The 10,873-nt window shown below is 37.3% G+C and overlaps 1 protein-coding gene across 1 annotated transcript; it reads right to left on the bottom strand.

The window, feature by feature from the left end:
- Positions 1 to 4,763: 4,763 nt before the first annotated feature.
- On the bottom strand, positions 4,764 to 5,703 carry LOC145090817 (protein DOG1-like 4). The gene has a single exon (XM_079028883.1). It carries the CDS (start codon positions 5,685 to 5,687, stop codon positions 4,980 to 4,982), a length of 708 nt encoding a protein of 235 aa, XP_078885009.1. The 5' UTR covers positions 5,688 to 5,703; the 3' UTR covers positions 4,764 to 4,979.
- Positions 5,704 to 10,873: the final 5,170 nt, after the last annotated feature.

The following is a 10,873-nucleotide window of genomic DNA, read 5'->3' on the forward strand; positions in this document are numbered from 1 at the left end:
TCGTTAAAACTTGCAGGCCCAAAAAAAATTGTAGCCACTAACAAGAAGAGAGAGAGAGAGAGAGAGAGAGAGAGAGAGAGAGAGAGAGAGAGAGAGAGAGAGAGGGGGGGGGGGGAACCCATCCCCTCACCTCCACCCCGCGCCTTCTATCCCGCACCGTCGGTGCGGTGCTCCTTCGAGCGGGAATGGCTCCCGCATATCCTTACCGTTCCACTCCGTCCGGCCTAAGACAATCTATCTAATAAATGAAAGTTTTTTGTCATATGTCATCAACTAATTCAAGATGTCACATGACATTTTTAAAATTTTTCAATTTCATATAAATTCATTTGGCAAAGCCCTTTTGGCTTTGTTATTAAGTTATATAAAAAAATCTAATCTAAAAATATAGTAAAGAAAAAATAAGGAAACTTAAAAGTCGCTATAAATTCCACGTAATTTGTCAATTAGTGTATTAAATTCAATTTAAATTCAAATCAACATTCTTAATTGAAAAACATAATTTTTTGTCAATCTCTTTTAAATTCACGATAATTTGCAAAAACCTTATAAAAATTGGTTTATTCACGGCTAATATTGATATTCTTTCCAAATCCAGTTTTGTAAATTATTAAACATGTAATGCTTAACAAAATATATTAATTTAAAAAAATAAACCCATGTATTACACGGGTCTCACATAGTACTCCTTAATAAATGAAAATAATTTTGTCACTTATCATTCTCTCATTCATTATGCCACATATCATTTTATGATAAATTTGGATTAAATTATATATATATATATATATATATATATATATATATATATATATATATCATTTTGTGTTTTTTTTTTTCATTTTATTAATTCAATATAATACTGAAATGTAATAAATGCATATACAATTCATTAATGCAATTTTCCTTATAATTTCTAAATTGAATCCAACTATTTTAGTTGTTTATTTATTTAAATTATTAGTTCAAATTTACAAGATAAACAAACACTTCAAATTTTAATAATTAAATAATTTATTTATTTTAAATTTAAAATTTCCAAATTGTTAGATTTTCATGTTTGTTTGTTTGTGTGTTTTTTTTATTTGAATAAACCCATGTTGGTCTCACAGTAGTATCATAATATATTTAAAGGACGTAACTGGACTGACTGAAAGTAAGTTTGACAACTTTTGATCGGCTAGAAATTGCAACTTTGGTTCAAAAAGCACTAGATGCTCAAAAATTTTATTTTGTTGCGAGTTTGGTCCAACTTGTTTTGAACTTTTTTATACGAAGATTTTACCCTTACATTTTCTTTTTCAGTTTCTTTTTATTTATTTAAATACTTTTCTAAATTAAAAAAATAAAAAAGAAAATTTGCCCTCTCTCTCACACAACAATCACACATACTTATGTTTGACAACACATTTTAAGAAAAAACCTAATTTTAGGCTAAGAGATGTAACGCCTCATTTCTGGTATGTGATTTAAATAAAGTAATTTTCATTTCTTAAGGGGTACTCGACGAGTCAGTAGCCCGACTCATCGAGTAGAGACGGGATTTGCACACGGTTTAAGTTGGTGACTCGATGAGTCCATATTCTCGGACTCGGCGAGTCTGCCAGTCTGGATGAAATCCTAATTTCAAGGGTTTGCACCCTATTTAAACGTCATTATAGCCCCAAACCAGCCTCCTTCACTTCCCAGAGACTTATTCCCAAAACCATAGCCTCCTTGAAGTGTGTGTGAGTGATCTTTGCCTTGTGAAGGAACTTTTGGTGCATTTTGGAGCAAGGAGAAGGCATCAGAACTCAAGAAAGAAGAAGTAGATCCAGAATACACTCCTCTTTTGCCATCCTTTTTGGTAATAAAGCTTCCATCTTGATTATTGTGCTAATAGATCTAGTTTGTCCCCAAATTGTTCGTTTTAAACTCAAAAACCCCAAATCCTTTGTGATAAAGCCTTGTGATCGAGTCATATCTCAGATCTAGCCTCTCTTGAGCTCCAGAAGCTCAAGGAGACCACCTTTTGGCAGCCATGGCTTTGTTTTAGTCAAGTAACCCCCCATAATAGCAAAGTATGAGTGTTATTGCTTCATTGCATCTTAGATACACGTAAAGTTAGCAACTTTATGTGTTCAGATAGTCCCAGAAGCTTAGATCTACGAATTGGATGCACTAAGGTTGATTAGAATCGACTGTATGGAATTTGCATGCAAAGGACTAGACGAGTCGTTCTTCTGAGTCGACGAGTCGGGTCGCGAGTCTTAGACTCCCGATTCAGTAATGGCGAGCCTGTGTAGTGAGTAGAGTAAGGACTCAGTGAGTTAAGACTTGGATTTGGAAGCAGACGGACTCGACGAGTTGTTCATACGACTCAGCGAGTTATAGACTGGGTGTGTTCTTTTGTTGAAGGGGAACTCGACGAGTTGTTCATACAACTCGGCGAGTCGGATGAAGTTAGACTCGATGTAAGTATCGAAGAAGAACTCGTCGAGTCTTTGCCAAAATCGACGAGTAGAAGCGGGTAGAGTATTAGAATGGATGATAGGGACTCGGCGAGTTGGCGGCCCAACTCGGCGAGTCCGGTCAACTGAAAGTTGACTTTGACCAGGAAGTTGACCTTACAGGGGTAAATAGTCATTTTACCCTGAAATTAGTTATCAGTATTTGATTTAGTGTTTATGGGATTTGTAGTCGGGGAGTTTCGGAGTAGCAGTCAGACAGTTTCAGATCTAACATCTCAGCAGCCAGCGTTACGAGGTGAGTTATCCTTCCGATAGGAACAGGTATACGGCCACAATGTCGGCCCGTTTAGTCAGCAGTAGTTCCGGACTTCGGTCCGATGCAGTAGTTCAGTGTGCTTGATGTCTTTGTGATTCAAGCATGTCTTTGTGTTATGTGTTCCAGACTTCGGTCCGATGTAGTATGTAGTTTATGTGTTATGTTAGTAGATATGATTTTGCTATGCTCTGTTCGGTCGGTTTCCGGACTTCGGTCCGATGCAGAGGGCAAGGCCCTGGTTAGTTTCCGGACTTCGGTCTGATGTAGAGGGCAAGTCCTTGGTTAGTTCCGGACTTCGGTCTGATACAGTTTCCGGACTTCGATCCGATGTAGAGTGCAAGGCCATGGTTAGTTCCGAACTTCGGTCCGATGCAGAGGGAAAGGCCTTGGTTAGTTTCCGGACTTCAGTCCGATGCAGTTTCCGGACTTCGATCCGATGCAGTTTCCGGATTTTCGGTCTGATGCAATGGGCAAGGCCCAGTATGTGCTTTATATGTTATTGTATGGTATGTGGTAGTTTGGGGAGCCCACTAAGATTTGTGCTTACAGTTTTAGTTTTGGTTTCAGGGTCCTCAGCTAGCAAGGGAAAGGGCTCGGGATGATGGCGTGGCACCCACCACAGTTTTGGCCTGGAGTTAGACTCTGATATTTTGTCACGATCTGACATCAATTGTGATATGAGACATATTTTATGATATTTTGAGACACATGACTTATGGTTTTATTATATGATATTTGAGACATATTTTATGATATTTTGGGGGCAAGGCCCCAGTTAGTCCGGACTTCGGTCCGATGCAGGGGGCAAGGCCCCAGTTAGTCCGGACTTTGGTCCGATGCAGGGGACAAGGTCCCAGTCAGTTTCCGGACTTCGGTCCGATGCAGGGGGCAAGGCCCTAGTCGGTCCGATGCAATGGGCAAGGCCCAGTATGTGCTTTACATGTTATTGTATGGTATGTGGTAGATTGGGGGAGCTCACTAAGCTTCGTGCTTACGGTTTTCAGTTTTGGTTTCAGGTACTCAGTTTTCAAAAGAGGAGCTCGGGAAGATTGCAGAGCACACACCATAGTCAGTTAGCCTGGGATTGTTTGACTCTGATAATGAGATTATGTTTTGAATTTATACTCGAAAAATTATGTTATGACTTATGATACAATTTTTATAAATATGATTTCAGTAATGTTTTTAAAGAAATTTTTAGTCGTGATTTTTGGGTCGTTACAATTTGGGTTGAAGTGGTTGAAGGATTTATGGGTTTATGATTTTTGGGTCGACGGGTTTGAAGGGATGAACATGATTGTGTATGTGTTTTCTGATCTAAAAAACCCACACATACACACCGATTGAAGGGTTGGAGAATTTTTGTTCAGATCTAACAAACACACACACTCACATGCAAATCTGAAAACATTTTTTATGAACTCATTTTTCAGATCTAGTTGTTCTTGAATATGCTCAATTTGGGTTGAAGGGGTTGAAGAATTTTTGAGGAAAACACATGAATCTAGGTGTTTTTTGTTTATGTATGTGTTTTTTTGGTGTTTTTGGTCGGAGACTCGCCGGAAAAGATGATCGGAGTCTCACCGAAGCTCACAAGAACGCCGAAAACCGGCTAAACCTCCGATAATATGTCATAAGGATGTTTTTCGAACAGTTAAACAAGTTCAATGGAAAAATTTGGATAAAAAAAAATCAATGACTAAATGTGTACAAACTTAAAAAATATGTTACCCTTATTTAAAAAGAAAATTTAAAAAAAAAAAAAAAAAAAAAAAAAAAAAGTGTGAAGAGAGAGAGAGACGATGGTGATCATCGTAGCAGAGGGAAGGAACCCCTCGTAAGAAACGGTTTTTATGTCCCTAAAAAATGAGAAAACTTAAAGTGAAAAATAAAATAAAATAAAAACCTCTTTTATTATAATAGAGATTTTTTGTTGGGCCCATTCCTGAAACCACCTTGGACAGATATTTTTCTTTGTTTTCAAAATAATCCTATGACTGCCGTTTACTTCATCGTAATTTTTCTTCCATTTCCTTGACCACATACATCTTTGTCGTTTACAACACAAACAAAAACACTTCCACACAAAACAACCTTTTGAAGAAAAGAGTGGAAACATTGAATTTAAAGGAACACAACAATTCTAGTTGTCATCATCCCATAGCGCATGGCACCTGCCTTTGGAACTTGGAAGTACCTTCGAACGACTATCCTTAAGAGAGATTAGCATCTCCATGAATCTCCCTCTCCCTCAGCTGCCCCCACCTCCTAATCCTTAACTGAAGTTGAGCCATAGCCGCCAAGAACCTCACCGTCTGAGCCGTCGTCAATATCCCCACCACCTTCGCCACCGTCTTCTCCCTCAAATAATCTGCACACCCAACCAAAAACTCCATATGCTCCGCCATTCTCTCTACTGCAGTATCCGCTTCACGAATCATGCCATTCACCTCCCTTCCTCCCATCCTCGCCATGGCCAGCATGGACGGCGCCAGTACCTGCTGCTCCAACCTCGCCAGCCTCTCTGCAATCACACTCTCGTGGTCTTTAGTGTCCACCGTCAACCTCTCCATCCTCTCCGTCTGATCGGAGCTCAATTCCACCCCACATTTACTCACGACGTGGAGGGCAAGACCCGGCTTGAACCCAGACAACCATAGGAAGGTTCGCTCATAGGAGCTGAGCCACGGTGGTGACATAATAAGAAAAACATTCCGGCTAGAAACTCGGGCCTTGGCAAGGAAGTATTTATGGTAGTGAGCCATGACTAGGCGAATGAGTTGTTTGTGTTTGGACTCGTCTTGTTGATCCGGGGACTGAAGAATGTGGAGAAGCTGATGAAGGTAAAACTCCAGTTGGGTCACCCATTCCATGAAGAAGGTCTGGAAATTATGGAGTTGAGATCCGGTTGTATACTCCATATATGGAAAGGTTTGATTGATCTGCATTAATGACGGAGATGATATGGGGTTTAAATAGTATGCCCGATCAAGAATTGCTTAATCTGTAAGAATCTTGAATCAAAATTGGAGGGAAAGTAGCTGATGGAAATCTTGGATTTTTCTGATAATAAAAGTGGTATGCTTCTGAGGATTGTTTCTGTGTTGAAGAAGAAGACACGCGAGAGGGTACGGAAACTGTGGAGAAATCGACTGCTGATGATTATAATATTAGCCCCAGCAGACCGAAGCTGCCCTGTTTCAGTTGGTTTCTGGTTGTATTGCATCATTTTATTTATTTGTTTATTTTTTTTTTCTTTATCGTTGTACGTGAAGGATAAAATTATAAATGAATATTACATCTTGTCTCTAGGAATAATGGAATACAACAGTCAACTTAATGTTTCATTGCTCAAAAAGTCCACATGCATTTTAAAAACCATGACTTATCCTTTCTTTCAAAACTTAGGATAAGTACTTTTCCGAAACAGAACTTCGTGATGAAGTTTTATGAACAAACGTATTTGTCTAATTCTTCGATCATGTAAACAAACTTGACACATTTAGTTTTATAAACCAACATGTTTACCGTCAAGTCAAGCTTCAGTTTGTCTTTATATTTCAAGAAATACGCACGTACCTATATATATATATATATATATATATATATATATATATATATATATATATATATATGGAAAAAGTGAATATACCTAACAACCTTATATAAGCTTAGGTACCTAACCACATTATATTATGTAATTTTGTATCATATTTGAATTGTAATCACCTAAAGTTCTTAAAATTCAATCTCATAACTTGATTGCTTTCAAAATCTTTGGACTTTCACCGTTATCTTCCTTCAAATGACGTCTTTCTATCGGAGACCCCCTGGTGGGCTTCATATACTACCGTTACAAATCAAATGGTGTAGGAGGAATATAATAGTGAATGTCTGAAAATTTTGGAAGTAAATCAAGTTAAGGGTTGAAGTTTAAGAACCTTAGATGATTCCAATGGAAATATAATTGAAAACAATGTAGTATAATGTCGTTAGGTACCTAAGTTTATATAAGGTTGTTAGGTATATTCACTTTACCCTATATATATATATATATATATATATATATATATATATATATATATATATATATATATGGGTAAAGTGAATATACCTAACAACCTTATATAAGCTTAGGTACCTAACCACATTATACTACATTGTTTTGCATTATATTTCCATTGCAATCGTTTAACGTTCTTAAACTTCAACACACAACTTGATTTACTTCCAAGATTTTCAGACATTCACCATTATATTCCTCCTACACCATTTGATTTGTAACAGTAGTATATGAAGCCCGCCAGGGGGTCTCCAATAGAAAGACGTCATTTTAAGGAAGATAATGGTGAAAGTCCAAAGATTTTGGAAGCAATCAAGTTATGAGGTTGAATTTTAAGAACTTTGGGTGATTACAATGCAAATATGATACAAAATTACGTAGTATGATGTGGTTAGGTACCTAAGCTTACATAAGGTTGTTAGATATATTCACTTATATATATATATATATATATATATATATATATATATATATATATATATATATATATATATATATATATATAATAAACTTTAAAATTTGGCCATTTAAAATTGGGGCTAAGCTCTTGCTTAGTTTTACAAAGTACAGAGTCGGCATGTGAACAAGGTCTTCATGAGTTTGTAACCGACGCTTACGACTTTTAAACCTGATTATTTGATATTTATATGGGTTGAAATATTGATTTACTAAAAACTCACTACAAGAAAAATAATACTTAGTGACGAAAATAATGTGGTCACTTACAGTATAAGAGTGGTCACTAAAATGATTTTTAGACAAAAATATTGTTGGTTACTTTCGTCACTATAGGTTTGTCACTAATTTTGATTAGTGACTGAAATATATATATGTGGTCGCTAAATAGAAGTCATCATTGTTTTATCCAATTAGTGACCATAAAAAGTTGTCACTAATTTGCCCATCTAATGACCATAAAAAGACAATTGTTGTATTCAACTACTGACCATAAAAAGTTGTCACTCAGTTATTCAATTAGTGACCACAAAAATCGTTAGTGATTTTGGTTGTTATTTCTTGTATTTAATCCATTTAAGTAACTAGCATAAAAGTTCGTCAATGGTAATATATATATATATATATATATATATATATATATATATATATATATATATATATATATATATATATATATACATACTTAGGTTACTTTGTTTTTACGAATTATTATGAGCCAGAATGCACAGATCTGGACCAACGGATAGAATTAATCAATGGACATAATTTGAGAGTGTATGATATTACAATGGGATAACATGTACCATATAATCACACAAATTTTACCAAAAGGGTATTTTGGACAATAAACCACATTTATAAAAGGAAATTTTCGGATTTTTAGGGATAACTAATTCTTCTAATTTTAAAAATCTGATTTTTTTTAATTAATTCTAACATAATTTGTAAACATAACCGATTTTATTTTGTCATAATATTTTTTTTGTTAGAATGATGTTCTTTTAAAATTTTATTCTATTAGAATATTATTGAAGAATAACAAAATTCTTGAATCTGAAGTTGAAAAATAACAATCTAATATATTCTTAAACATCTGAACTTAAATACAAATTCATATATACTCTTACAGACTAAAAGTCTTATATATTTTAATATAATTATACTGTAACGACACAATTTTCAAGTCCAAAAATTTCATTTTTATTTAGCTGACTCATAAAACATTCATAAGAAAATACTGTGAAATCACATCATTTCATAAAACAATGTATCATGTCTGAAAACCCAAGTCATAAAAGTAGTAACATGTCAGAGTACAATCCAAGAATATCCATAGTGCAGAAAAACAAAGAGTGTGTGTATGATGTGCCGCTACCGCGCCAGCTCCTTCCCCTTCGCTGAAGAGGTACCTGAAACCAAAACTGTAAACTGTAAGCACGAAGCTTAGTGAGTTCCCCCATCGTACCACATACCATACAATCACATAGCATACATACTGCCGGGCAATTCTGGGGTGCCCGACCTACCCGGTACGGCCATTCTATGGTGCCGACCTACCCGTACGGCCATTCTGGGGTGCCATCCTACCTGTGTCAAGCCATTCTGGGGTGCTGACCTACCTATCAGTCCTAACAACTGACCCTCGGGGACTATTCCACCCTCTACTGCTACTATCACATATATCATAACATAAACATACTATCAGACATATCTGAGGTGTCCGAACTACCCTTCGGTCCTAACAACCGAACTTGGGGACTATTACTACCACTATCACATATAACGTATCATGCCAGCATATAAACATATCATCACATACTGTCAGACATATCTGGGGTGTCTGACCTACCATTCGGTCCTAACAACCGAACTCTACTACTATCACATATAACATATCATGCAAACTTATAACATATCAGGTAGTAGCAAACCTAGATGATATCACAAAGACAATTATCTAATCATACAACTCCTACTGGTGGGCCGGAATTGTGGCCGTAGACCCACCACTACTGGAAGGTAACTCACCTCGTACGAGTAGTTGCTGATAATCTGTGCGGGAAACCTTTGTCTGCTACTGCTCCGGAAATCCTCTGGCTATAATCCCCACAAAACACTCAGTCAGAAACTGATATCTACTCTTAGGGTAAAATGACTATTTTACCCCCAACCAATTCCAAGTCAAAGTCAACTGCCAGTTGACCCGACTCACCGAGTTGGGCTGTCAACTCGCCGAGTCCGTAACCCTTTACCCGTCCTTATCCATGACCCGACTCGTCGAGTTTGGCAACGACTCGATGAGTTCCTCTTCGATATGAACATCGAATGAACCTTCATCCGACTCGCCGAGTTGTATGAACAACTCGACACCTTCATCTGATAAACAAGTTCTGACCTTGACTCACCGAGTTGTATGAACAACTCATCGAGTTCATCTTCAACCATAAGGATATTGCCTTCGACTCGCCGAGTCTGTTCTAGCACTCGTCGAGTCCCATGAACTCCATGTCTAAGGCTAAGTCCAAAACATTGGGTCATTCCTTCGGACCTTCTACAATCCTTCTAACACCCAACTGAGTTGTTTTGACCCTCAACAGATATGGGACTTTATGCCTTGGACTCTTCGAGTCCCAAGAACGGACTAGCCGAGTCGATAACGTCCACACCCTAAATCCTCGATTTCTGATGTACAACCTTTGACCAAAAGACAGATCCAAGCCCCTAAGCTCGATCTAGCACATAAAGTTTTGAACTTTACATGCATGCATGGGACTTTTGAGCCTAAAAGGCTCTAAAATGGCTCCTATGTTGCATGGGACCTTCCTTGGGTGCAAAAGCAACCCAAATCTGCCTTGTGACTCCTCCCAAGACTTAGATTCGAAGTCTTGACCCACAACCATGTTTGCAATCATGGTTGGCTACCTCATATGGCTTAAAAAGCCCTAAATCTTCCCCAAAGGGATCTAACAAACAAGCAATCAAGGTACAAACTTTATACCTTTCAAAGACTGCAAATGATGAACCAAACTCAAATCCTTCAGTCTCCTCTTGATCCTTCTATGCTCTTCCTTCTTCCTTAAGGTCAAAACCCACAAAAATCACTCAAAAGCCTTAGATCTTGCACCAAAACACTTAGGGTTTGCTATGGAGGGTCTCTGGGAGCATTAGGGACGAGTGGGGGCTGAAAGAGATGATTAAATAGGGTGCAAACCCTCAGATTAGGGTTTTATCCAGTCAGAGCCTACTCGTCGAATCCGGGACCCGACTCGACGAGTCCATCACTTAAATCCCGCGTCCCACCTCGCTTCTACTCGGCGAGTTGGTCCTTCAACTCGCCGAGTCCAAGGCCGAAAATGCAAAATACTTCAATAAAAATACATACCAAGAACAAGGTGCTACATATACATATTCTAAAAGAATATCAACAAAAATGAATAAAATTCTTAAAAAGTAACAACATTCTTAAAATGTGAGTGTAATCAATCTATTATGCATTCTTCAAGTTATTCCTATCAGGTCTTCAACACATTCTTCCAGTCATTCATATCATAGATACAAAAAAAAAACTAAGAATTGTTAAAAGCA

Source organism: Lactuca serriola, chromosome 2 (genome assembly GCF_051521515.1).
Source record: "Lactuca serriola cultivar US96UC23 chromosome 2, Lser_US96UC23_V15, whole genome shotgun sequence".
Taxonomy (NCBI): domain Eukaryota; kingdom Viridiplantae; phylum Streptophyta; class Magnoliopsida; order Asterales; family Asteraceae; genus Lactuca; species Lactuca serriola.

Bases quoted from the DNA above. Each gene is read 5' to 3' on its own strand.
- LOC145090817 (XM_079028883.1), bottom strand. From the start codon at position 5,687: ATGGAGTATACAACCGGATCTCAACTCCATAATTTCCAGACCTTCTTC.